The sequence below is a fragment of the Conger conger genome, chromosome 7 (assembly GCF_963514075.1).
Source record: "Conger conger chromosome 7, fConCon1.1, whole genome shotgun sequence".
NCBI lineage: Eukaryota > Metazoa > Chordata > Actinopteri > Anguilliformes > Congridae > Conger > Conger conger.
Window position 1 is genome coordinate 30,730,424 of NC_083766.1, and position 27,891 is coordinate 30,758,314.

Sequence of the window (27,891 nt, forward strand, 5' to 3'; positions counted from 1 at the left end):
CCCGTACTTCATTGTTGCATACGAACAAGCGTGTGACCACATGCCATACCTAGGGTAAATATGACCCAGTGTTTGGTGTTCATAGTTCCAAGTATTCTTTAAAAAAATCAAACATTTTTTTGGTTTATGCACATGTGACACTTAGTGTTCCCAACATGTGAACACACCACTCATGATCATGTACTGTAATTTCACACAGTTTACAGAAGGGCCAATTGATTATTTTGTTTAAAATTAAACTGCCAACACACACACATTCACATGCTCTCACACACACACACACACACATTCACATGCTCACACACACACACAGGCACACACACACACACACATTCTCATGCTCACACACGCACACACGCACACAGGCACACGCACACGCACACACACACACACACACACATTCACATGCTCACACACGCGCACGCACACACACACACACACACACAGGCACATCCTTGGGCTCACTGCCACAGTCATGCATTGTGCTTGCTCTGGTCCACATGTCTGGCCCTAGAACATCACATGACCCCTCCCACTCAGTGTTAAACATTGTGGGCTAAAAGCTTCTGAGAGCGCACAGTTACAGTTATTCAAATTTTAAAAAGAAATGTTATTATTTTTTTTTACTGTGGGTCCCATCAATGGGTTAGATCGAGGACGATCCCTTAGCCGGATGACCCACCCGACAGCCCCAACTATTTTCATGAATAGTTGAATATCTTGAATAACATACGGTGTATATGCAAACCCTATCTAACACTTATTAATTTTTCTAACTCAGAGTATTGCATTTTAAACAGTAGAGCAGGAGTGGACAACAAATGAGCAATATGCAATTTGACCGATTCTCTCGTTAAAATGCTACAAGAAGGGGTGTCTCGGTGGCGCAGCCTGCAGAGCACTGAACGCATGCTCATTGTGAGCCGCGACGTCAACGGTTCAAATCCAACCGTCTGACAATTTGTCGCATGTCTTTCCCTCTCTCTCACCCCCATTCTTCCTGTCTATATATACTGTCCAATAAAGCTGAAAAAGGCCTAAAAAAAATCTTTAAAGAAATATCGCAGAATGTGGCTAAAAATGACAGATTATGTAAATGATTGGGCTTATTAAATGGTTAAGAGTTTGGTCTGAAATCCCAGAAAGGGGAATCCTTGCCCTTCCCTGCAGTAGAGCGTCTGTATTTGTGGAAAATCTGGCCAGTAAGCTCCCTCCAGCAGCTGCCTTCTATTGTGACGGATTGATTGCAGAATTCCATGTGTACAGTACCCACCTGAATTCCTTTGATTTACATAACTTTGTTTTAACGCAGAGGGCCGAAATAAGACCACAGTCCACTTCTATTTCACGTTTATGTGCCTTTTTTATTTTCTGGCACGAGTGGCCTACTGGAATGTAGAGGTTGGATTAGTCGTTCCTCCCTAATTAGATTGTACTGTCGGGTTCATAAGACCACCATCAGGACAAATCACTGATAAAGAAAAATCTTTTAGACCATCAAAAAAAAAACTATCCTCGGGGCGGATCTTTCTGGAATGCAATCGGTTAATACAGCGATATGCTAAGAGGAATGCAGGCTACAGAAAGCGTGTTTCTCCCGCTGACTGCTCGCAGTTGAATGCCACGCATTGCCTGGGGTTAAGCATTAGCCCCAGTGTGGGCATTCTGAGCGCGTTTAGGGCCGGTGGAATGCCGGCGGTAAATGTGGAAAGGGCTCGAAGCGGCCTGGCTTCTGTCAGCTGTCACTGCCCAACCGAGTCAGTCAGTCAGACAAGTGAGTTCAGCCTAAGTTACTCATCAGTTCTACACTGCTGCTTACCGCTGGCCTCTCTTCAACTGTGCGTTGTCAGTCATGACTGCAGTACTGTTAGTTTGTAAAATTGGTTAGGGGATTTATTTGGTAATTCTTTATCAGGAAGCTAACTTAAGATTTATTGTATTTGCTAAGGCATAGGGTGTAGGATACTACATAATGCATGCGTATATACTTTGTCATGGTAGTTAAATAGATAGATTGATAGATGCTTCATGTAAAATGAGTATTTGATAAATTAATCCAATTATCAAACCTCCCAAAATCTCTGGAAAATTCCCCTGTACAGTGATTAAATTAGTGATTAAAGTGATAGCAGAGATCTGTGCTCCCAGAGCCAATCTCCATATGGAAGAATTTGGGAACGCCTGTGAGCCATCAGGGCTGTCGGTCTCTCTCTCTCTCCCTCTTTCTCTCTTTCTCTCTTTCTCTCTTTCTCTCTTTCTCTCTCTCACTCTTACTCTCACTCTGAGAGGGTGGGATATAATGTAGGTGTGTGTAGATTTGTAAGTGAAATGTTCATTAAAGTCTCTCTCACACACATGCAAGTGCACACACACACACACACACACACACACACACGCACACAGGGCGTGTGTATGTGCACGTGTGAGGAGAGGATCCTGTTCTGGGAAGGTCTTCCGGGTCGATGGTGTGAAAAAGTTTTCTGAATCCAGCAGGGCTCGCCAGGTTGGCCGTGTTCTGCTCAGGCTGTGTGGAAAAGCTGACTGATTCCCCTTGTACAGTCACGCCGGCGTCTGACAGGCCTGTGGTGACTCACTAAACCCGCAGGTGGGGTGGGGGGGAAGGGCAAGGTGCAGGCGGCCGACTGCCTTCTCCTCTGGTGCTATGCCCCTCTCTCTCTCTCTATCGCCTCCCTCCCTTCCTCTCTACCCTTCTTTCCTCTATCTCTTTCTCTCTGCTTTCCCTTCTGTGTTCCTGTCTCTCTCTCTCCCTCCCTCTCCCTCTCTTGCTCTGTCAGGTTGCCAAATCCCGCCCACAGAGCTTACATTTCTTTGCTCTGACATCACTGGAGCCTTGCATTTTCCCTCTTCGAGTCTCCTGCTTTTTTCAGACCCTCCTTCCTCATCTCTGTTCTTTTCCTCTCCTCTGCAATGCTTCCCCTACTTTCTGCTCTCTGCCTTCTCTATATCAACGTCATTATTTGCATCCACCCCCCTTCTCCTCTTGAAATACATCTCATCTTCGTTGTCTTTAATGTCTCATTTTACATCCGCATTTCTAGTACTCTCTCCTCACTGATGCTCAGTTTATAGGCCTGAACATAGTTTTCCCTTAACCGCTGACCCAGTCTGTATCTCCATGCTCCCAATGACCGGATATATTCTGCGCTCGGAAGAAAGAATCATTTATAAGCAATCATTTATAATGTTTTCTCCTGCCAAAAGGCAGCGACAGGGCCATCCTTGTTCGGCGTCTGCAGGGAAAGAAAGAGGTGTTTTGTTTGGGGCGAAGCAGAGGGTTTGAATCTGGTGAGGTTCATTTACTTCAGCTTCCAGCACATTTCCACAGTGTGTACAATCGGGTTCTCCCGGCTGTGCGTTTGTTCGAGCCGGGTGTCGAGAGCGCAGCGTTTGGGTACACTGGTGATTCATCATGGCTCCTCTCCCAGTGAGGAAGCTTTGGTCCCTGGCCTTTCAAACCCCCTGCAGGTCATGAGCACCAATGAGTCAGCCAATGCAGTGGCACCGGGGAGTGGGGTGTCATGAAACCGTTTCTTTGAAACTTTCTCTTTCTTTCTTATTGTTATTTCTTCCTCTCTTTCCTTAATTCTTAGTTTCTTGCTTTTCTTTCTCTGCCTTTGTTCCCTCTTTTCTCTCTTTCGCTATGAGCTTGCCATTTCATAGTTGCTAGGTCTCCCAAGTTCTCTATCTTTTCTTACTTTCTCTCCTGTTCATTCCCTGTAATTGTCTCTCGTTCTGTCAGTTTATCCACGCGATACTGTGAGAGCCTAGGCAGTCTCTACAAATAGCTCTGCCAGGCAGCCAGAGTATAAATAGCCCAGCTGGTGAGAGAGGGCGGAGGAAGGGAGGGACAGAAATAGATGGAAGGAGGGATTAAAAGGCAGATTGAACGAAAGAAAAGACAAATGGTCTGATTCTCCTGAAGGCGTGACTGATGAGACTGAGACTTTTATGACGCAGAAACGGCAAAGCAACGTCCATAAGTCTGGCACGAACTCTAAACAATGCCAATAGCTCAGCTGATAAGATAGTAACTCACGACTGTAAAGCTCCATAGTGTGAAAAATACATATATGTACTCACTAGCTACGCAGTATTAATCAGAAATCAGTTGTAAATATTATGACAACTAATTTTTACACCCTTGATGAGCAAGATTAAAAATGCAAGTAATGAGCTTTTGGCTGGAAAATGTGGGAAAACCATGTTCTTTCATTCCAATAAAACCACATATTTTCATTATAGTCTGGAGACTAATGGTCATTGAAAATGTTTTATATTTTGTGGTCAGTTAACCATTTTGTGGTTGATTTTGAGGCAAGATCATTGTCTTGTTGACGTTTTTGATCTTTCTTGTGGAAGAGTTCTTGGTCTTTGGACAAAATGTCTTGGTACTTGCTGGAATTCATAGTTCCATTGACTTAACCTGATCCAAGAAGCCCAGGGGATGCAAAACAACCCTATAACATCAACATCCACCGTAGGTTTTCAGCAGAAGAATCCAATTTCTGATTGCAAACCCACTGCTGATGTAAGTGGACGAAAAGCAAAAATGTTCTCTATAAAAGCAATCATAGTTCAGCAATGTTTTTCAGTCGATGAAGTTTAGCACCGATACTCCGATAACAGTGTCAGATAATTATGACATAGTTAGATATCATAATCTATGATTTTGGCTGACTCATTAGAAAGTATTATAGCACGGCCCTAAAACTAGCCTAGTTGTTGTTGTGGAAGTTCTGCAGCCCAGAGGACTCTCCTGGTCTTTGTAGTTCTGGGCTCCTTGTTGGGTTGAATTTGGATTCAAGTGCCTCAACTGAGCCTCTGTATTTGAATGCTCTTTCTCTCTCTGTCCCTCTCCCTCTCTCCCTCTCTCTATCTCTCTCTGAGTTGGCTTCTTTCTTTTGTTTCCCCCATCTCTCCGTTGCCATTGCTAGCCCCCCCCCCCTCTCTGGATTACTGTAACTCTTGTTAATTGGAGTCAGGTCCTGCACGCGCTGCATGAGGGAGTGAGGCTTGCATGGCAGGCCAGGAACCCAACAGGGAGGTGGGAGGGGAAAAACCAAAGAAAGAAAACAAGACAAAGAGCTAAAATGAAGCTGTAGAAAGAAGGGGGGGGAAGTGGGATATAAAAATAAATAAAAATGAGATGGGATGCCATGTCTTATTTCCCACGGACCTTCGGCCCCGTGGCCTCAGCAGGGAGTCAAACCGCGCGTTTTTTCCATAACCGGCTGATGTGCAGTACGACGTTTACAGAAGCCTCGCAGCGCAGGAGCGGAGGAGCGGGGGGGAGGGGTAGGGGGCCGGCAGCTGGATATTTGAACCGTTATGCCGGCTCTCTGGCTGTCGCTCTGTCAGGTTTTAACGCCTTGCGTCTCGTCTAGCGCGTTGTTTGTCACACCCCAGCTCTACTCTGTAGCTTAGCAGAAGAACAGCAAATACTCTGCTGTTCTTCTGCTTCCAGCTGGCTGGGCCACCCCAGCTCTACTCTGTAGCATAGCATTTGGCCGGAATACTCCAATTGGGATGTTCTCATCATTATTAATTTTTATGTTCTTAAAATTGAACTGTGCTAAGACGATAGCAGTGCAATGAGTTTGGACTTTTTGTAAAATATAACTGTTGTGAAATATAATGCATATAGTAAGTATTCATATTTAATATAAATAAAACTATGTAAATAAATAAACATACACAACATGTATTTACCAAAGATTTGTATTTGCCCATATATTGTGAAATGTATACGCCTGCTCTGGCCCTGATAATAACACTCACTGAGCTCTTTATTAGGAACACCTGTACACCTACTTATTAATGCGATTATCTAATCAGCCAATCGTGTGGTAGCAGTGCGATGCATAAAATCATGCAGAATCAGATACGGGTCATTCGCTTCAGTTAATGTTCACATCTACCATCGGAATGGGGGAAAAAATGGGATTTCAGTGCCTTTGACCATGGAATGCTTGTTGGTGCCAGACATGCTGGTTAGAATATTACTGTAACTGCTGATCTCCTGGGTTTTATTCATAGTGCAAAAAAACTGAAAACATCCAGTGAGCAGCAGTTCTACAGGCAAAAATGCATTGTTCATGTGAGACGTCAGAGGAGAAGGGCCAGACTGGTCAACGCTGACAGGAAGGTGACAGTAACACAAATGACCACGCATTACAGCAGTGGTGTGCAGAAGAGACATAAGGCACAACATAAGGAGGAACTTGGCAATGTCTTTGTGCGGGCCTGCCCTTTTCCTGTGGCTGAGGTGTGTGTTGTTGCACAACCTCACTGGTGATTAATTGTGGGTTGTTTGTTTGCAAGGGGGGAGGATTTGAATAAGCTGGTGAGAAGTCATGGTGTTGACACAGCGAGAGCATTATGAGAGAGAGAGAGAAAAAGAGGAAGAGAGATAGGAAGACAGCGATCGAGAGGATAAGGGGACAGAAAGAGTTGTGAGGAGAAATGAAGCCCAGACGGGTTGGTATTCCAGGAGAAAAAGTTCTAACTAATAATAATAATAATAATAATAATAATAATGACAATAAAGTTGCTTATGATGTAACCAGTTATAGGCATTTGAATAAAGGTAACATGATTCTGAAGCATGAGAAGCATTAATTTGGTGAGATGCAGCATAGTTTGTCCAACAGAGGGCGCTCTTCCTGCCTCAGAGGGCGAAGCAGGTGACCTTGGCCCAGGCTTTACCTGTGGAGGACAGGTGGTGCTGTTCCAGGGAGGCCTGAGGTGTGTGTGTGTGTCTGAGGCATTAGCCTGTGCCAGGGCCCTGCTGGTCCACAGCTGCTCAGAGCCGCTGCAGCAAACATACTGTAGTGCTGTTCACCCTACTCTGTGAGCACAAAGAGCACTACTGCCCTGCAGTAACCAAGATACTGCCAGCGTTTATCAATTCACAAAGTCACTCACTCACACACACACACACACACACACACACACTTTCATACACATACATGTGCTCTCGTGCGCATAGAAACGCAGACCTGCACGTGTTCATAAACACAAGAACATACATGTTTGCTCTCACAAGCGTAAAACACTCAGACGCACGCTAACGTGTGTAACGGTCTGACTTGCCAGTAAGAAAGTTGGAGAGAATGTAGCTTGTCAGTATAAGTATCTGCTGCAGATTATAAAACTTGCAAAACTCGGAGAGAGGGAGAGAGAGTGAGAGAGAGAGAAGGACAGCACAGAAGGAAGAGAAGGAATGCATTTGGGCTTAGTCCTGTGACATTTGTTTTCATTTTGTGAAGGAGATATTAATGGTCATGGGCTATTAGTGGATTTTTCCTGGCCTTTCATATTCTTTCGTTCCCCTTCTCTCCCTCTCTCACTCTTTCATCCGCCAGCCTTCCCACACTCTGTGCAGGCAGACAGCATATTTCTTATTTCCCCCCCCCCCTCCCCCTTTCCCTTTTTCCTGTGCGAGCGGTGGTCCGGACCAGATGTGGGGTTCACAGGCGCGGCTGTGGCTTCCTGTCCTCTGCCTCCGGGTTTAGGAGGAGATGAAAGGCGGGGTGGGAGAGGGGAGAGGCGTCGTAGTCGGCTGTTCCTTTTACCTGTGGCCGTGAAAAGCCAGCGTGAGGGGTGGGGAGGGAGAGACCGACTGATCCTGCTGCTCCTCGCGTAGTTGGCGGGGTGTGTGTGTGTGTGTGTGTGTGTGTGTGTGTGTGTGTGTGTGTGCGCGCACGCATCGCCCTTCAGAGTCGCTGCTTCCTCCGTGCTGAGGGACTAGCAGTAACGGGACAGATCATGGCAGCTGGGTCTGTCCCACACATGGACGGACAGAAGTTATAAATATGAGCACTGCGTGAGCTCTCTGTGGTGGATTTTTCAAGGACAGACTGCCGTAAACCAGGAGCACAAAAAGAGGGGGGAAAAACTGACTCGATCATGAAGTATCGAGCCTTGGTAAGACTCTGCGCACTACACAGTGGTGCACTTTTCTCTCTGCTTGTGTAGGAGTTTGTGTTTGTGTGTGGTACTCTGCCGGGAAGGACAGAGTGTTTGGGCATAAGAGGGCAGAGTATGGCTTCTTTGGGCTGGTAAATTCGAGAAATATGGAGGCTGCGATTTTTGGAAATGTTCTTGAAATGTGAGAGTGCAAGAGTCTGAGTGAGGAAACTGTGAGTGTGTGTTTATGGTCTGAAAGTATGTGCAGTATTATGGGGAGTAGTGTGTGTGTGTGTGTGTGTGTGTGTGTGAGCCTCACTTTCTGTAAGCTGGCTGTTAGACGGCTGCTATGTGCATGTTTCTGTATGCTTGTGTTTGCGAGACAACAGTGTGTGTCCGTCTGTCATTAGTTTGTCTTCATCAGTCCAGCCTGTGCAGTGTTTGTCAATGCTGTGCCTTAACAGTGACTGACAGCTGCTTATTGTGCATATCTGTCGCTGAAGATCACATCGCATCTTGAATCTGAAGTGACAGGAAGGGAGCGAGGTATTGACAGAGTTGCATGAGAAAATAAAACCAGTTGACAGCTCCTGGGCCTAAAACCACAGAGACAAACGAACATAACCACAGGCGTGACACCAGACGTATGTCACAAGTGTGTCACACTGGTCAGGTGACATTCATCGTGATTTTGGCATCCATCGCTCCCGATGTCCCTGCTTGGGTGTGACCGGGCGGGGACTTTTCCTGATGAATAAGGAATACCGATTTCCCAGCGCTAAATGTTTTAACCAGTGGCCAGGAAATTGCTTTTCCATTGCTTATTTACATGTTTGTGTTAATTGTAGGCAATTTATGTGGCCAGTTCTTCTGTTCAGTGTGAAGGAACAATATTCCGGAATGAGACTTAATTGCAGTGTAGGTGGAGATAGTTACAGATGGTTGTATCTCAATAAAACTGACTTTATAAAGTGAGGTTTTCCCCTGTATTATTTGACTTGTTTTTTTAGTGTAGGTCATTTGTTCCATTAAATAATAACTTGGATTATGCTGACATATTTGCTGTGTGGACAATGTAAGCCTTAGTTTAGTTTGAAACCCTTTTTGTTCATATTGCCAGCCACAGATTTCCTCCAACAGCCTATCCCCAGTTCTCTCTCCTATGAAGGGTGATCCCAGCGTAAATAGTCTCACATGTCTCTTCCCGAGAAACAGTCCGAGACATGCTTGGAATTTACCTACCCGGACACCGGGGCAAAGAGCAAAATAACTCCGAGTACATTTTACACTGACGGAGCTCTTTTTAACAGTGTACCAGATATGAACTCTCTTGGTATTGATTCAACAACGCTGGCGATTCTTCTGTGACTTGGACTGAAGAAAAGGCGGAGCTGCTCTGTGCGCATTTGCTTGACGAGCTAATTGAAAGTTCACTTAATTTGACTGGGCCGAAATGGGAATGGAGTCGGTGATGTAATCTCCGCTCGGCGGCGCGGCGCTGAGGCGGTGGGAGAGCGCCGCCGGGCTACGGGGCCGCGCAGCGAGGGAAGCCTTATAAGGAGTACGCGGCCGAGTCTGGAACGGGAGGCCTGTGCCAAGTCCCACACCAGCAGCTCTCGCGGCACTCTGAAATGAAGAATGCGCCGGCGGTGGTTACTTGCATGAATGTTTACGGCTAACACTGCTACTATTGTTATTGACGGACAATAGGCAGAGCACAGCCGGGTCCCTGTGTTGTTATGGGCAGCGTCATATTGGGCCTATGTTGCTTTAATGCTGTGGCTATGTGTACGCCGTGGCTATTGCTAGTCCAAGCACAGTGTTAATATGGATGAAACTGTCCTGGATTTAATCCGCTTTTTTTTTTTCGTCCTTAATTTTCACTCGGAAATACGTTTTTGCTTTATTTCAGAAAAGTACCCTTTGGTGATTTCTGAACTTATAGTCATATTGTGTTTATGAAGAAAAAAAACAGGCGCAATGAATTCTTCATGTGTCCAAGTGAAGCAGTGAGTTTCCTACAGTATTATGCTTAGACCTTATCAAAACTCCATGGGTGTCCTCTGGAAAACGCGTAGGCGGGGTCACGGCCTCCTCTTCCTCCTGCCGTCGTCATAAAATGAACCGTTTTCTCTGTCCGACGCGGTCATGCCAGAACTTTCTGTGAGAAATTTAAGACTGTGTCCCTTTTTTTTTTTTTTTTTTTTTACATAAACAAATTTTTTGGTTTTATTTATTCAGAAGAGAAATGCTTAGTGTAAGTTTAAGTAACAGAAAAATGCCGATACGCTCATATGTGTGTAACTGAAAGTTGAGGTCACTCTGCTTTCACATGGATTTCATCACCCGGACTGCGATAGCGGGCTACAACTAACACGGGTCTCCTGGGAGCTGCCACGATCACAGGCTGCACAGAATGGTGTGAAAGTTTTAACAAAGCGCAATGCAGTTCACCAATGTTCATTTGAATGAATAAAATTATGCCAAAACTACTTTGTTATGAATATTGATGACACAAAAATGAGTCCGTCTACTGATTCAGACTGCTTATTGTCAGGTAGTTATATTACTGTATAATTGTTGTTTTCATTTTCAACCTGCGGGGTGGGCGGAGGTGGTGTCCCACCAGAATCATTTCACTTGCAAAGATCTCACCTGTGAACCAGCTCACCTGCTTCTTCCCATCTTCCCAAAGTTATATTCAAAACCCTCGCCTGAGGGAGGCACACGGATGTGTTTTTAATTACATGAATTTTAATAACGGCGCATTTTTCCCACTCTCCCATCCTCCCGACTATTTGCCGAACGAGTTTGTCTGCAAGGGGGATTCCGGGTAACGGAGTGAGAAGTGATGGAGAGAACGCTGATACATGGGGAGCTGAAATGAGCTTTTAAAAAAAATTGACATCGGAATACTGAAAGGGTTAAACGTGGTGCCGAAGCACAGCGGGAGAAAGAGATGTAGAGGAAGGTGTTGGCAGAAAAGGAATGTGCGGTGGGGGCCGAGTTCAGCCTGTCCCAAGCCTACCCCTCCCAAAAAAACATTTTGTTATGAGCCGGGGTTTGGGAAAACCTGACGGCATTGCGGTGTCGGGGAGATCCTTTACGGGGGAGGGGGGTCCGGAAGGCCAAAAGTATGGATGCCTATCGAGGAACAATGAAGTAATGGAGAGGGCGGGAAACGGAGGGAGAAGGGGTTCCTCTCTGGCCAAAGGTCTACCTCCGGCCTCCAGCTTGGGCTCTGCTCCACTGTTGTGTTGCTGTTTTTTTAAGGACCTTTCCTTTCTATTTGTTCCATGGAGCAGTGTAAAGAGATGCCAAGATAAGGACCGCCTTAACGAGTTAAAGAGCCCTTAACGAGTCCTGAGAGGACGCCGTGTTTCTCTGAGGGCCCAAAACCCCGCCAGGAACTCCAGCTCCATTGTTTCTCTGAGAGCCTGGGAGGGACAATGTCCAGTGACAGCACAGGACGTCAAGAGTGGACACTGGAAACGGAGTTACTTAAGGACACACCGAGGGATAAAATAAGATCCTCGCTGGCAATCAAGGAGCGACGGTAATGTAGGTGTTTTGAGGTGATGTCCTCAGTGGGCCTCTTAGGGGGCACTGCCTACTGACGAGGAAGAAAGGCACTCAGTTTCTTGGCACCAAACGTGTAGCGGACCATGTCTGATTCCCGCCCTGGTTTGGAATGTGCAATTAGCTGTCTGTAACTGCAGCCGTGTGCGTGTGTTCTCCACACTGCCAATTCAGGGGAGTGAAGGCATTCGTGGCTCTCCTCTGAAACACGTGGTGTCACCAGCCTGGTTCTTTTCACACCGCAGCACGATGCCAAGCATCCGAGCGGAGTCTGGAGGGGGAGCTTTCATTTGTGGGTTTGACGTGCAGTCCGTTTGCGCCTGGTCAGTCTCCTAGTCGGGTGCAGCCTCCACGACTCTGTGTGTCGCTGTGTGGAGCTGGCAGTGACAGTCAACCTCTCTGTTTCTCGAGCTGCTGTGTACCGGCAGTCACTGACTTACAGTGCCTCGCCCAATCAGAACTCCTCCTGGGCCCCTTTTCAGGAAGCAGGATTACCGAGTTAACTGCACTGAGTGCAACCCAGGCGGAACCCTCCCCAATCTGGAACACGGACTGAAAGAAAAAGAGCTGTTCTGGGTTTTATGCAGTTATCCAGCTAACTGTAATCCTGCTGTGTGAAACAGGGCCTCGAGTGCCTCCTACCCAGCGTTTATGATATACAGCACTGTGCTAAAGTTTTCTAAAGTTCTAAAGTTTTAGGCAGGTGTGAAAAAATGCTGTAAAGCAAGAATGCTTTCAATCAAAAATAGAAAGGTTAATAGTTTATTTTTATCAATGAACAAAATGCAAAGTGAGTGAACAGAAGAAAAATCTTGGTGTGACCACCCTTTGCCATCAAACCAGCATCAGTTCTTCGAGGTACACTTGCACAAAGTCAGGGATTTTGTAGGCATATAGTCAGGTGTGTGGTTAACCAATTATACCAAACAGGAGCTAATGATCATCAATTGAAGATGTTGCTTGAAACACAATCTGAAACAGAAACAGCTGTGTAGGAGGGTTAAAACTGGGTGAGGAACAGCCAAACTCTGCTTACTGGAGACAGTTTAATGTCAAAAGACATACACCGTGGCAAGACTGAGCACAGCAACAAGACACAAGGTAGTTGTACTGCACCAGCAAGGTCTCTCCCAGGTGTGAAGGCAGACAGGGGTGTCCAGATGTGCTGTCCAAGCTCTGTTGAAGAAGCATTCACTTCTTCTGTTCATGCATTTTGTTAATTGATAAAAATAAACTATTAACATTCTATTTTTGAAAGCATTCTTATTTTACAGTGTTTTTTCCACACCTGCCTAAAACCTTTGCACTGTACTGTATGTATCCCGTTGAAGCACTGGTTATTATGGCAGTGATGGTACAGATACAATCCCGTATCTCTTGGTGCTGGTTATCACATGCTACACAGTGTGGCACCTGATTGGCTAAAGCTTCACTTTGGAAGGGAAGGGGGGGAAGGTTCTGTCAACAGGGACTCCCCCGCCACAGTGCGCTCTAGCGACCCCTCTGGTTAATCGAGCGACTGCAGCCTGTGTCATGTAGTGACTGGTGGATTGCAGTGTGAAAAGGAGCAATTGCTTTTGCAATTAGCCTGTTTGGCCAACTCATAAAATCTCCTTTAAATGTCTTGTCTAGGTGTCTGAATTACACACAGGTACACACACACACACCATCAGTAATCCCTGAAATACAAGGACAATGGTTTCTCACAGGTTATATTTGTGTCCTGGCCTGGTTTTGCGCAGGCTGTTCTGTGTCTGGCTGACCAAGCCCAGCGTATTGCAGAGGTAGCTCCTGTTATGTCTCAAGAGCGGAGGCTGTGCACTCTTCTTCGTGAGTATTTACTCATGGATTAGTCACTGCCTGGTGTCTCTGGTGTCTGGAGGTCCCAGGTCTGTGTATATATCTTGCATCTTGAGCCGTATAATTCATATAACTAGTCCATCCCCACTTCTCATATGAATGTGTACCTACAGTGAATTACACTTGCACACTTTTAATCATTCAGTTGGCTGTGTGAAGACTTTGGACATGAGTCGATGTTCATTATTTTGCTAAATTGGTGGGGTTTTAAAAAACGCGAAAAGGCAGTAGCTTTCCTTTTAACCTTCTATGGACCTCGCTGTAGTTTCACAGTTACACAGGACAGACTGGCTCCAGACTGGCTCCAGGTTGCTCCCACACTAAAAGTGCGGAAGCTTGGAATTTTGTGTAAACTGGCGAAGACTGAAGTGCCCCTATTGCCTATTTACATGTAAGTAAAGGGATACCTGAAAAGGTCATCACTAATATGCGTCATATGTCAGCGGAGGGTAGTGCTGGGAGTTCTGCAGGAACATGTCACGAGAGGAACGAGAGAAAAACGGTCTTGCGTAATCCAAATCTGTTTTTGCTTTTCAGGACCATTTCAGAATACACTTTGATAACATTTATGAGGTAAACCGTGATTATATAAACCTTTATTTGCCTAGGAAGTCACACTGAGATTAAAACCTCTTTTACAAATGAGACCTGGCTGAGACAGGGTCAAATAGAAGCATAACAAAATCACAATCACAAGACCATTGCAATACAGTACTATCCATAAGTATGTAGGTATATACAATTCCAAGTGCATTACAATACACACAGTATGACAGAACATAACACATAAGATTGCATTGCTCTGCTCTGGCGCTGCTACAAAGTAAAACATTCATTTAACTCTGAATGTTTATACGGGTCCAATAGGGACAACATGTCACAGTAAAATGTACTGTACCGCTGGTGATTTAACATTTTGTGCTGTGGAGCCATCGGATACCAGCACGAACCCCTTACCCTCAAGGCCTGTTTTAAACCCGGAGAAAAGCCTTGTGTGAGTTCAGGCCGTGTCTTACCTACTGCCTGGGCAGGAGCATCTGTTAAACGGCTCAGAAATAATAACTAGTGTCAGGAATGCGCACCACAAGTATGCGTGTGCTGGGATCACACGCATGCACAGAGGGGGAGGAAATGGCAGGGTAACCTCAACTGAACGGCAGAGACGCACAAGAAACAGTCTCTGTTGTCTGGGGATATAGTTTAGTAGTGAAACCTTCATATAACAAAGCATGTTCCCTCACATATTGAGGGAGAGTTAATCACACATGTATGGTTATGCATGTTAACAAGCATTTGCTCATACACACACAGAGAGTATATAATTACACGCACAAGTGCACTGAATACAGACATTCACACACATGGAAGGGAGAGGGGATTAACAGTATTTTTGGAAAGAGTTCAGCACCATCATTAAGATGTTCTTTACTGTTGCTCTCCTTTCTTTAAAAACAACCATCTTTGGCTAATGTTACTCAGTGTAACTCTTTTCTTTCTTGACTGTAGACCATCTTTGTTCCCTGATACTTAGAGGCCAAAGTGATGCACTCTCTTTTTTTTAATAAGGCTCATTGGCTGCCTCGACTACCTTTCCCTCACAGTCTGTCTCCTTATCACCATTCTCATCACCCTGGGAACAAAGCCGCCCACATACCTACCCGCATACACACAAACGCATGTATACACATGCCAAACCTACACACATGCCGCACATACACACACACACACACACACACCACCCATGCCACAAACGCATACGCGCATGCGCTCACAGGTGTGTTCCTTTCACCTGTGCAGCTGGCATTAATTAAAATGCTGTCTAAAGCCGACTCACCCCTCGCCCTTTCCCTGGAGTGTTCAGTAGCACATCAACAACACAACAACAGTAAGGGTAGCAGGTGTGTGCGTGTGTGTGTGTGTGTGTGTGTGTGTGTGCCCGTGTATAAAACCGTAACCTAGCACACTCTTACCTACACCCACCTCCTCACACGCACACAAATGCACAAACACATGGACACAGAATAGTGTCTGTCTTATCGTGTGCGTGATTGTGTGCGTTCGTCCACATACCCAGAGCGCAGTTTTGGACTTCACTCAGTTAGTGCGGAGAAGGGTCAGATAAGCCAGGAGCCATGGATTTAAACAACATTCGGAATCTCATGCAGAAAACCCATGTGTCCATTATGGAGAAAAGCAGTCTGGGAAAGTATCTGGAAGAGGTGATGGTCTGAGCTGTGTCTTTAGAATGCTGCGTTCTCTGCTATATTTCATTTTCATTGCGGGGTGGGTGGGGCTTTCAGGGGTACAGCGTTGGTAGTTTTTGCCCTTCTTTCACTGCCTTTCTTCCGTCCAGGAATACTGTCCTGGCTTTATGATTTTCATGCATATTCTGTATTGACACATTGTTAAAAGAATGTACATTTGTAACCATGTCTACCACTCTGCTCCCTTATAAAATATTTATTTATCATTTGTGGGTAAATTCCCTCTCACTTCCGCTAATTCATGGAATGATTTTAAATTAAATTCATGATTTGAAAAATGCTTGTGGTGATCTATGCATATTTTTCAGTAATTGGATTTTGTTTCAGTTCATCTCATGATTTGACTGAACTGAAAAGGAATTGAGCCCAGGCCAGAATCCCTGACTTTGTGGTTGTGTCGTGTTGTGTTGAGCGTCCTTGTTCAGTTTATATGTACACACTGGTGTTGAGTTGGAGAGGCCGTGAGCATTGAGTGTTGTGTGTACAGCTGTGTTCTGGGCCTCGAAAGAGCTCTGCTAGTGCAGGAGAGAGTCGGAGGGAGGCGGAGGTGTAGAATGAGGGAGGGTTGATGGGTAGAGAGTGATGGAGGGAGGAGGGAGGAGGGGGTAAAGTATGAGGTGATAGCTGGGTGTTGTCCAGGCATCTGGCTGTCAGTTGGGGTGGAGCTTCTAGTACTGTAGATTATTCATTTTGCTTTCTAGGTATTCTCTGTTACTGCCTTGTAAAGCAGATCCCAGATTCCACCAACCACAATCTGTTTATTTCAAATTGCACCTGGGGTGAGGTCTGATTCCTCCTGGTTCTTGTGGATGGATATTTTTGGCACATTGTGGTCTATGCTCCAAAGCAAATGTAACTGTGCATGATAAACATTGAACTTTATAAAACCTTTTGGGTGTGTTTAATACAGCCTACAGATATTACTTCTTCCACCTCAGCCTACTCCATACTTCTGTGGCCTGTGGGACTTTTATATGTCTGTGCAGTGTACATATTTTCTCACAGCTCACAGCTAGAGAGGCAGGGTGGGGCAGGTTCAGCCTTGGTCTCCTGACCTTTAACCTTTATCCTCCTTGCAGACGGTGAGCACAGAGGGGGTGCGCGCGATGATGGAGAGTGCGCTGACAGCCAGGGACCGGGTGGGGGTGCAGGACTTCGTCCTCCTGGAGAACTACACCAGCGAGGCGGCCTTCATCGAGAACCTGCGCAAGAGGTTCAAGGAGAACCTCATCTACGTAAGACCTCTGACTGCTTCCGCTTCTCCGCAACGCCAGCTCCTGCAATACTGTGTGAAATTGTACTACCTGAGACACACACTGCCACTGTTTCTGTACCACAGCGTGTGAAACTATATTACCTGAGAAATTAGCACCATCTATGTTCCTGTACCCATATGTGTGAAGTTATGCTGCTAACTGCTTCTATGTTTCTGTATGGCATGGTGTGAAACTTCTACTCACTAGTTGCTGCAATACTGTGCGAACCTACGCTACCTAAAACACAGGCTGATTCGCTGTATCTGTTTGAAAATTGAATGAGTGCGTGCATTATGTGCGTGGGTGTGCATCAAGTCTGTTGCGTAAACAAGTCTCCCATTTTTTTGCCGTTTCAGACGTATATCGGGTCAGTTTTGGTGTCCGTGAACCCGTACAAGGAGCTGGAGATCTATAGTAAGCAGCACATGGAACGATACAGGGGCGTCAACTTCTACGAGGTTTCTCCCCACATGTGAGTCTCCCCTCACCCCATACTCAAGCGTGCGAGCTATTGACTGTGTCTGGTGTACAGTGTTACCCTCTCTACTGCAGGGGATGCTGGGACAGTACATGACATTACATTTTGGGAGGACTGGGGAAGAGCTGACAATCTGCTTTCACTTTCCTTATCATAGCACTCAATCCTCTTGCCTTGCTGTAATGGAATATACTACAATATATTCAATATGAAATATTTTGTAAGTTATGGCAAAAATATTTGGCCAAATATAGAAATTATTGTCTCTTTCAGGTATTGCAACTCATGTGAAATCCACATATTGTTATCTATTTACAATATATTGCCATACCAGCAATCTTGTTCCAGCGACCCAAGGCTAATTTACTGCCGAACACTTCCAGCACATCGGCAACTAGTTGTGAGGCTGGTGTTGTATACATGTGAGACTTGTTACATACATGTTGCTGCTGCTCCTTCCAGTCATAGTGGCTGGGTTGGCCGCAGCCTGTGTTGTGACGGCGCGGTGACTCACTGGCGTTCGCCGGATGTGACAGCGGTGCGCTTGTGCAATGCTCCGCCACCCCCCTGAACTCCTCGCACGTCCACGTGTTTCCCTCTGCACTGCACTTGCGCATTTGTGCGCACGCGTTTGTTTGTTTCTCAGTTGCCAGGGAACAGGGAGGAGGGGGGGTTCCGTTGAATGTTGCGACTTTCCTGCAGTAACAACTGCCGATGTTTCTGCCGGTGAGCAGAATGTTCCGAACCCCCGTCTCCCTTCTCCTGCCCGTCTCTGGTTCGCTGGGGCAGCTGTGTTATGCGCTGTTAGAGGGAGTAGAGGTGTTTTGGCTGTTGTCTGCTGTTGAAGGGAGTAGAGGTGTTTTGGCATCGCTGGGGAGGAAGGAGGCAAGCATGCGAGGGCGGGGGAGAGTGAAAGAGGAAGCTCCTCCCACAGGGGGGGTGCCTGGCAGCAGAGGATGTTTTGCAGCCGCATTGCTGGAGAATGCCGAAGGTGATGACACCATTATCTCCATTACCCCACCCCTCAATCCTCCGACTGCCAGTCGTTTCAGGGGTTCTAATAGCATTTGTTTTGGATTTCAATCCTTTTCTGCATTGGACTAAGCTTGCCTGGTGTATTGGAACAACCCACTGGACACTCCACACAGTTCCACACTGTTGTAAGCAGGGTTAGCACCTCCCACTGCCCCATTACTCCAGTCTCTTCAGGGTTAGCACCTCCCACTGCCCAATTACTCCAGTCTCTTCAGGGTTAGGACCTCCCACTGCCCCATTACTCCAGTCTCTTCAGGATTAGGACGTCCCACTGCCCCATTACTCCAGTCTCTTCAGGGTTAGGACCTCCTACTGCCCCATAACTCCAGTCGCATTGCGTGGAAAGTCAGAAGGGCAGAACATCCCGGTGATTTTCAGCAGACTCATCTCTCAATGTGAGGCTGAGGGTCAGTTTTGCATTAGTCACTTGCGAACAGTGCCTCACTGCACGTCCTTGCTCAGTTTATACGCACACACTGGTGTTGAGCTGGAGGAGTGAGCATCCGGTGCTGTGTGTACAAGATGTCCCGTTTTGTCTTTTGGGGTTTAATTAAGTCACTTAAAAAGCCCTCCAGGCTTTGAGGATGGGAACATTTTTCTGTTTTAACGATGTCACACTCGCTCTGCATTCACCCCGCTCCTCCCCCCTGCGCAGATACGCGGTATCAGACAACTCCTACCGCTCCATGAGGACGGAGAGGAAGGACCAGTGCATCCTCATCTCCGGAGAGAGCGGAGCCGGGAAGACGGAGGCCTCCAAAAAGGTCCTGCAGTACTATGCCTTCACCTGTCCCGCCAGCGAGCAGGTGCAGACCGTCAAGGACCGGCTTCTGCAGTCCAACCCCGTCCTGGAGGTAATGCTCGGGGCAGCCGGGCTGCTCACTTCTCCTGCCCCACCCTCGGGGAGAATAATACCCTTGGCGTGGCCTGCGATTTGGGCCTTAACGGGCCGCTTTTGTCCGTTTTCACAAAAAATCACGTGGCTGGACTACAGGTCGTTCTCCTTATCACTGAAGCGAAAAGAGGTATCTTTTGACTCGTTTTGAGGTGTCTCGTTTAACTGTCACCGGTCTCATTTTCTCTTCACTTCCGGAGATGAAATGGCGATATTTGAGACTGTTTGTGCTTTGCACTCATCTGACCTACAGCCTCCACCGAATTTCCACGGTCCGTCCTCTACGATCGGGGAAAGGGCAGGCGGTATGCCCTGGTGACATCATTTATTGCCAGTGGGGTTTCCTTACAGTTAGGGGATGAAATATTACATGCTACACACTGGAACTGAGGCAGATGAATTATTATTACAGTAAGTGCGTGCTGCATATAAGGCCTGTGTAACAGCGAGGCTCAAACAGGGGCCTCTGGGCACTTGAGCACCTCTTCAGTTTAACCCTTAATCTCTGGCCTGCAGTGTGATCTCCTGCAGCCGCTGTCTGTCCCTCTCATTATAGCGCTGTAGGTCCGTCTGGATTAAGCAGCCGCCAAACATACAATCATACAATTACCACTCCGTTTTTTTTTTTCAGCCGTCTGCAGGTTTTCTTTGTCTGTTTATAGTGAGAGTGTGTGAGTCCTTGATATGTTTCTAATGGTAAACATACATACGCTAGTGATTTGTTGTTGCTACACTTCACTGTTTCTCTATATCACTATTGCTCATATGACTGGTGGATGCAGACATGTTCTTTTGCATTGTAAATTTCTCTGGATAAGAGTGTCTGCTGAATAATGTAATACTCCCCTCTTCCTAATAATGTCTCTCCCTCTTCCTCCCTCCCCCTCTCTTATTTTTTTTTATCTTCAGGCTTTTGGTAATGCTAAAACTTTGCGCAATGACAACTCCAGCCGATTTGGCAAATACATGGATATTCAGTTTGACTTTAAGGTAAATGGTCTTTCTCTTTGCACTGTCATCATGCTCACCCCTTGAGCATCAGTTTAAGTGGCCACAGGACTGTGGCTCTTTGTCTTTATGCAGACTGGACTGGGAGCACTGCATAGTGACTGCGCCCTGTGTTATTTAACGTCTGTTTGTACAAGCCTGGTGACGTACAACTCTCCACTCTCCCCAAAAGTGGATCTACTACTCAATATTTCAATTCATATTTACGGTTTGTATAAAACGTTGTTTGTAAGTAAAGTAATCTGTCTGGGCCGTTCTGCGTAAAATGTAAACATGGCACTTGTCTTGCTCTTTCTTCCTCTTCCCCCCCTCCTTCTCCACCTCTCTTTCCCTCACTTCCTCCACATCTCTGTCTCTCCTGTCTTCCTCTCCCTCTCCCCCCTGCAGGGAGCCCCCGTCGGAGGCCACATCCTGAACTACCTGCTGGAGAAGTCCCGTGTGGTGCACCAGAGCCATGGGGAGAGGAACTTTCACATCTTCTACCAGCTGATCGAGGGCGGGGAGGAGGACCTGCTGCGGAGGCTGGGCCTGGAGAGGAATGCCCAGCAGTACCAGTACCTGGTCAAGGTAGGGCCCAGTCCCTGCGACCGTGCCCAGAGAGCAGGGCTGTAAGCATAGAGGTGTCATGCAGAAGCAGGCCCAGCTGCTGTGGCCACGCCCTCCTGTCTCAGGGCCACGCCCTCCTGTCACAGGGCCACTCCCTCCTGTCTCATGACCACACCCTCCTGTCTCAGGGCCACGCCCTCCTGTCTCAGGCCACGCCCTCCTGTCTCAGGGCCACACCCTCCTGTCTCAGGGCCACGCCCTCCTGTCTCATGACCTCACCCTCCTGTCTCAGGGCCACGCCCTCCTGTCTCAGGGCCACGCCCTCCTGTCTCAGAGCCACGCCCTCCTGTCTCAGGGCCACCCCCTCCTGTCTCATGACCACACCCTCCTGTCTCAGGGCCACGGCCTCCGGTCTCAGGGCCACACCCCCTCTCTCACAACCACCCTTCCTGACTCAGGACCGCTCCCACCATGACTCTGGGCCAGTCTGTCTATGACTCCCTCTGTCTCTCTCCCTTCCTCTCTCCCTCCTCACCACTCACAGGCATGCTGTACAGCTTGGAGACCTCTCCTCCTGGCAACGCAGCATGTTTGCAAGCGCACGCACACACACACGCACACACACACGCACACACACACACACACACACACATGGGCGCTTACACGTGTACATACCTATGCACACGCAAACCTAAACATATGAACGCAGAAATGTTATTGCAAGCTTTCAGTGTGCATGCACACTGTGTCGCTTTCAGTCCATTATTACAGACAAGAACCCGAAGTACTGCTCTGTGTGTGTGTGTGTGTGTGTGTGTGTGTGTCTGTCTGTGTCTGTGTCTGTGTCTGTGTCTGTGTCTGTGTCTGTGTGTGTGTATATTTGTGTTCCTGTGTGTGTCTGTGTATATTTGGGTTCGTGTATGTCTATTTGTGTGTGTGTCAAGTCTTTATTTAAAGTGCATTACACAGAAGTCTCAACAGACTGCACATTTAAAACATAGGATTGTAAACAATTATACATAATGACAACAATAACAGAAAAACAACCCCAAAACCATAACAATATCAACAAATCAAGGTTCATAAGAGAGCTTTTAGTTTGATTTTAAAAATATGAAGTGAACTTGCATGTTGAAGTGATGTGGGAAGAGCAGTCTGGAGAATGTGTTTGTTTTGTGAGGATACCGTGTGTGTGATAATTCATGGAGCACGTGTTTGAGGTGGTTTTTGGGCTGTGTCTCCCAGGGGAACTGCCCCAAAGTGAGCTCCATCAGCGACCGCAGTGACTGGAAGGCCGTGCAGAAAGCCCTCACCATCATCGGCTTCACCGAAGACGACGTGGAGGTGAGGAGAAGCCTCTCCTTCTGACACCTCACTGCCATGTTTCTGAGTAGGACAGAAACACACAAGCGCTGTTGCTCTGATACTGGATACTGGACGCTCTATAAAAGCAGATCCTGTACAGCTTGGCTGTGTAAATGACATGGATTCGCATGACAAAACAGAATCCACCCGCTGGTGTTATTAAACCTGCTCCCACACATGCTGTTCAGCCTGGAGATGGCTCAGATGTTTTTAATAACATGTTATTCTCCCTGTCTCTCTCTTCCTCTCTCTCTCTTTCCATCTTCCTGTCTCTTCTCCCTCTCCCTTCCCTCTCTCACTCCCTCTCCTTCTTTTTCTCCCTCTCTCTCTCCTCTCTCCCCTCTTTCTCTCTCTTCCCCCTCTCTCCCTCTCACTCCCCTCTCCCTCTCACTCATCTTTCTCTCCCTCTCTCTCCCTCCCCTTCTTTTTCCTGCTCCCTCTCTCTCTTCCCCTCCTCCCTCTCCCTCTCTCTCTCTCTTCCCCTCTCTCCCTCCTTCCCTCCCTCTCTCCCCCTCACAGGAGCTGTTGAATATCATTGCCAGTGTCCTTCACTTGGGGAACATTCAGTATGGGGCAGATGAGAGTGGCAATGCCAGCATCACCACGGAGACGCAGGTTAAATACCTGGCCAAGGTGAGAGACCTTCTGCCGCTCCCTGTATGCGCAGGAACTCCACACAAACTCCACATGCGCCCCCTGCACAGACGTCAAGGACACACCCTGTCTCTATTAACGCATCCCAACACACGCGCACCCTGTGCACATACCTCAACAAACACGCAGTACACACGGCTCAAAACACACGTACGCTTGTGCGCACGCACGCGCACACACACACACACACACACACTGTCACACACTGACTCAATCAACACATTGGGCGGAGCCAGTCAGTGTACACACGACGATATCCTTGCAGTAAACACACTGCCGATTAGCTCATTTCCAGTCTGTGCCTTTAGCGCTCTGAGTGACTGAATTGACCTGTTTTCGGTTTTCAGTTGGTGGGGGTGGAGGGGGCAGCACTGAAGGAAGCCCTCACTCACAAGAAGATCATCGCCAAGGGTGAGGAGGTAGGCCTGACCCCCCCTGCACCGAATCAGCCACTGTAGTATGCCATAGTGAACACTTTGAGTTAGTGCTGTGCAGTATGTCGCTTCAGAAAGCAGCTAAAAAAGTGCTCGGTGAGTGTACGTATTTGCAGTGCATCCCACGTACAGAAGGGCCATTATAAATGTACACATACACATAAGATGCAGCCCCACACTGCCTTTGCAGAGGATGCTGATCTGGAGTCAGTCTGAATGTCTGGTTGTGTGTGTTCCAGCTCGTGAGCCCACTGAACCTGGAACAGGCGGCCTCCGCACGCGATGCCCTGTCTAAAGCCGTGTATGGCCGCACCTTCACCTGGCTGGTCAACAAAATCAACCACTCTCTGGCCTTCAAGGTGAGCTCACAAAATCAACCACTCTCTGGCCTACAAGGTGAGCTCACAAAATCAACCACTCTCTGGCCTACAAGGTGAGCTCACAAAATCAACCACTCTCTGGCCTACAAGGTGAGCTCACAAAATCAACCACTCTCTGGCCTTCAAGGTGAGCTCACAAAATCAACCACTCTCTGGCCTACAAGGTGAGCTCACAAAATCAACCACTCTCTGGCCTACAAGGTGAGCTCACAAAATCAACCACTCTCTGGCCTACAAGGTGAGCTCACAAAATCAACCACTCTCTGGCCTACAAGGTGAGCTCACAAAATCAACCACTCTCTGGCCTTCAAGGTGAGCTACTGCTGCTGAGCTGTACAGAGCTGACCTGTCCTGGCTCTGATCTTACCTCTTATGGTTACTGCAACAGATACTGATCTGTATAATATGATATTAGAGATAGTATTATTGAATGTGTGTTACCTATAGAACTCCAGTGTATGCTCCATTACATACAAACAGCAGAGATTTTATTCTGTTTTTTTATTCAATTTTTTAAACTACAGGACATTCCAGTTAGCAGCAGGAGTTTCTGCTGCCTTCTGAACATGGATTGTAGTTTTACTATGCTTAACGAGCATTCGAGTGATTCATGAAATCACAGTGATTCAGCTTCAAGAATTTAGAACTTTCATTCTTAAAGAGCGGGGTGTCTACCGTATGTTTAGCCTGGAGTAATATCAGCTGTGGTTCTGTAATGAAGTGTAGATTAGAGTCTGTAATCTTCTGCCCAACATACCAGACTGTGGAGTTTTTTATGGAAAAAACTGGCTGAACTAACAGTCATAGAAATCGAGATTGTGTTAATGCAATGATACGTTCAACTGATCGTTTTCCACCGTTTGTCTTCAAGTGGTTCTGATTAACATCCACAAACTCCCCCTTGTGGACTAAAAATGAAACTGCAACATGTATTGAATTCCATTCAGTGGTCAGTCTTTGCCAGTTGATGTAGCCTACTGCACTTATTATTATTTTCTGTGTAAATCCATTCATCCTTTTTGTGTGACACCCTGTGGCACGCAGTGTTTTATTGTGTGTTATTCTTTTTTTTTCTTCTCAGGATGAAGTGAACCACACCGATAAGAGTGCTACAGTCATCGGCCTCCTGGATATTTATGGTTTTGAGGTCTTCCAGCACAACAGGTAGGATCTCTATGGTTTTGAGGTTTTCCAATCTTGGGATTCTTTAAAGCTATTGAAAACATTGTGTTTCATAACTTTACACTTTTTATCTGACTGGTTGAAAAGCCCTTCATTCGTAAGATTCATTTGTGGTAACAGTTACATTATGTCAGAAACAGGTCAACTGTGTTTGACATTGCAAGCCTGTTTTACGGACACAGGTTAAGTTTAGTACTGGAATAAATTGAGTTTTGTATGTAAAAATCTCCTTTCATGATTGAATTTAGTTTTGGTCTAAGCTTAACCTGCTTCTGCAGAACTGGGCAAATGTGTCATTACTCAAATTATTCTATAGCATGAAAGTCTTATAGCACTTAACAGTACTTTGTGCTTCTGGAATTCCAGAGAAATTCTCATTAATAACCAGCATGCACAGGGGTTATGCTCATGTGCACCATACTGCTCTCCCGAGCCACACTGTCCACCTGCTACTATATCTCTACCTGTGTTCGTTTTTCTCTCTGCTTGTGGTCTTTGTCAGTGCCTGTTTTGCTCCTGGTGCACTGTAATGATGTTATGTAATGGTAAACTAACTTCAAGAAGTGGTCTATGTGCAGAGATATTTTATTGAAGTTATTGTTATGCTCCACTGTGAAACGGCAACATAAATGTGAGCGTCTCGTGGTGGGCGTTATTGTATGTACGGCGTGAGCCCATCAGACTGGATGGTCTGTTCTCCGGGTACGAGGTGGCACTATTTTGTGCAAGCCAGCGGGAACTTTCCCCCACCTTGGGATTTAGAATGAAAATTTCTCTGTGTAAAGTTTTCTTGTTATAGTTTTCAAAGTGTTGAATGCTAAATGTAAAAGAAATCTGAGTGGCATTTTGCACAGTTGTGTTTTGGAGGGAAAAGTAGTTTTTGGGTTGTAGTTCCGGAGCTCTGTGTGGCAGATCAGATCCAAATGCCCTCATTTTGGGACATTTTTTCAGTTCATGCTGGACCGTCTCTGTCTGCCCATCTCTCTCGCGACTTGGCCTTTCTGTAGTAATGGTCATGGCTTTCCGAAAAAATGTGCATCCCTGTACATTTATGCACAGCTCACATTGTTTAACAAACAATCCATTCATACAGCTGCAGATTGACTGAAGCAGTTCAGGTTAAGTACCTTTGCTCGAGGATACAACATCAGTTAGAGACCGGCTATAGAATCAAACCTGCAGCCTCTAAGTAACAATTCCCTGTTCCTTAGCCTCTCTCTCTCTCTGTCTCTCTCTCTCTCTCTCCACCTTTTAGTTTTGAGCAGTTCTGCATCAACTACTGCAACGAGAAGCTGCAACAGCTCTTTATTGAGCTGACACTGAAGTCGGAGCAGGAGGAGTACGAGGCGGAGGGCATCACGGTGAGAGCGGGAGCGGGAGCGGGAGTGAGAGTGAGAGTGAGAGTGGGAGTGGGAGTGGGAGTGAGAGTGAGAGTGAGAGTGAGAGTGAGAGTGAGAGTGAGAGTGAGAGTGAGAGTGGGAGTGGGAGTGGGAGGGTGGGGGTGGGGGTGGGGGTGGGGGTGGGGGTTGGGTTGGGGTGGGAGTGAGGGTGAGGGTGAGGGTGAGGTTGAGGTTGAGGGTGGGGGTGGGGGTGGGGGTTGGGGTGGGAGTGAGGGTGGGGGTGAGGGTGGGGGTGGGGGTGGGGGTGAGGGTGGGGGCGAGAGTGGGAGGCTTGTGCCGCACGTGGCCGCAGCTGTTCCTCCCAGTCCATGAAAGTGCTCATTTAACGCAGTAATGTGTGGTGGGGAGGGGGCGGGGGCGCTGTGGGTGAGGTCATAATCAGCCCCTCACAGGGAAAAGAAGGCATTGTAAAATGGTGCGAGTGGCCTTGTGAACCAGCGCTTTGATAATGTTGTGACTGCAGCCGTGGGGCAGAAGTGTGGTCCGCTCCGAGTCACAGATGGAGCGAAAGCCAGAAGAATTGTTTGTTTGTGAGCGCAGGTCGCGAGTGGGCTCGGGAATATGCACGCTGAGCTGTTCGCATTATCCAAATTCTGGAGATGTTTTTCCGACCATAACAGTAAATATTTATGGCAGCCCTGATGTGAGAGTTTCAACAATGTCCTGTTTTCCTCTATCAGTGGGAGCCGGTGCAGTACTTCAACAACAAGATCATCTGTGACCTGGTCGAGGAGAAGTTCAAAGGAATCATCTCCATTCTGGTGGGTTTGCCTACACGTATGTCTGCCTGTCTGATTTTGTGGATTTGGGTCTTCTGTAAATTCTGATTCATATTTTTACTTTTGAATCTGCCTCAATTTTTTTACCCCTCTTCCATCCATTCATCCACCCAATTTCTCTCTCCCTTCCTCTGTCCTCCCATTCCTCCCCCCTCGCCTTCTCCCCCTCTTTTTCTTTCTCTCTTTCTCTCTCTCCCCCTCCCTCTCTCCCTCTCTTTTCTCTCCCCCCTCCTTCTCCCTCCCTCTCCCTCTCTCTCCCCCCTCCCTCTCTCTCTCTCTCGCTCTCTCTCTCTCTCTCAGGATGAGGAGTGTCTCAGGCCGGGTGATGCCACAGACCTCACCTTTCTGGAGAAGCTGGAGGACACTGTTGGAGGCCACGCCCATTTTGTCACGTGAGTATCTCCAAGAAATAGCAGAACAGGCTGCCATGGCCACCCTCATTTCTAAAGATAACACCCTGCTACGGTCATGTGACCTGTAGCCTATCTGGCTCTAAATGTTCCCCGTCTCCCCTATGACTGAGCTTGATATTGATGCTACCAAACAAAAAAGTGTCACTAACTTGCCTAAAATGTTTGTTTTGCTTCTGCTCAGACAGAGAAGTGTGGGGCCTGTAGTGTAGTGGTTAAGGTAAATGACTGGGATACGCAAGGTCGGTGGTTCGAATCCCGGTGTAACCACAATAAGATCCGCACAGCCATTGGGCCCTTGAGCAAGGCCCTTAACCCTGCATTGCTCCAGGGGAGGATTGTCTCCTGCTAATCAATTGTACGTCGCTCTGGATAAGAGCGTCTGCCAAATGCCAATAATGTAATGTAATGTAATGTAAACTGTGCCTTCCCTGCCC

The 27,891-nt window shown here is 47.0% G+C and overlaps 1 protein-coding gene across 4 annotated transcripts in view; it reads left to right on the plus strand.

Moving 5' to 3' along the window:
* The window catches only part of LOC133132292 (unconventional myosin-Ic-like), a 56,917-nt gene that overhangs the window by 15,836 nt on the left and 13,190 nt on the right, over positions 1-27,891 (plus strand). For 3 of the 4 annotated variants that reach the window (XM_061247630.1, XM_061247632.1, XM_061247633.1), the window contains 13 exons: positions 16,712-16,867; positions 17,245-17,360; positions 19,057-19,255; positions 20,206-20,286; positions 20,692-20,871; positions 22,096-22,194; positions 22,735-22,848; positions 23,217-23,288; positions 23,543-23,662; positions 24,765-24,847; positions 26,121-26,226; positions 26,946-27,026; positions 27,345-27,436. In XM_061247630.1, coding sequence (XP_061103614.1) covers positions 16,712-16,867; positions 17,245-17,360; positions 19,057-19,255; positions 20,206-20,286; positions 20,692-20,871; positions 22,096-22,194; positions 22,735-22,848; positions 23,217-23,288; positions 23,543-23,662; positions 24,765-24,847; positions 26,121-26,226; positions 26,946-27,026; positions 27,345-27,436 — 1,499 coding nt within the window. Of the gene's footprint in view, positions 1-7,686; positions 7,948-16,711; positions 16,868-17,244; positions 17,361-19,056; positions 19,256-20,205; positions 20,287-20,691; positions 20,872-22,095; positions 22,195-22,734; positions 22,849-23,216; positions 23,289-23,542; positions 23,663-24,764; positions 24,848-26,120; positions 26,227-26,945; positions 27,027-27,344; positions 27,437-27,891 lie in introns of those variants that run through there. The other variant, XM_061247631.1, reaches the window with a different exon arrangement.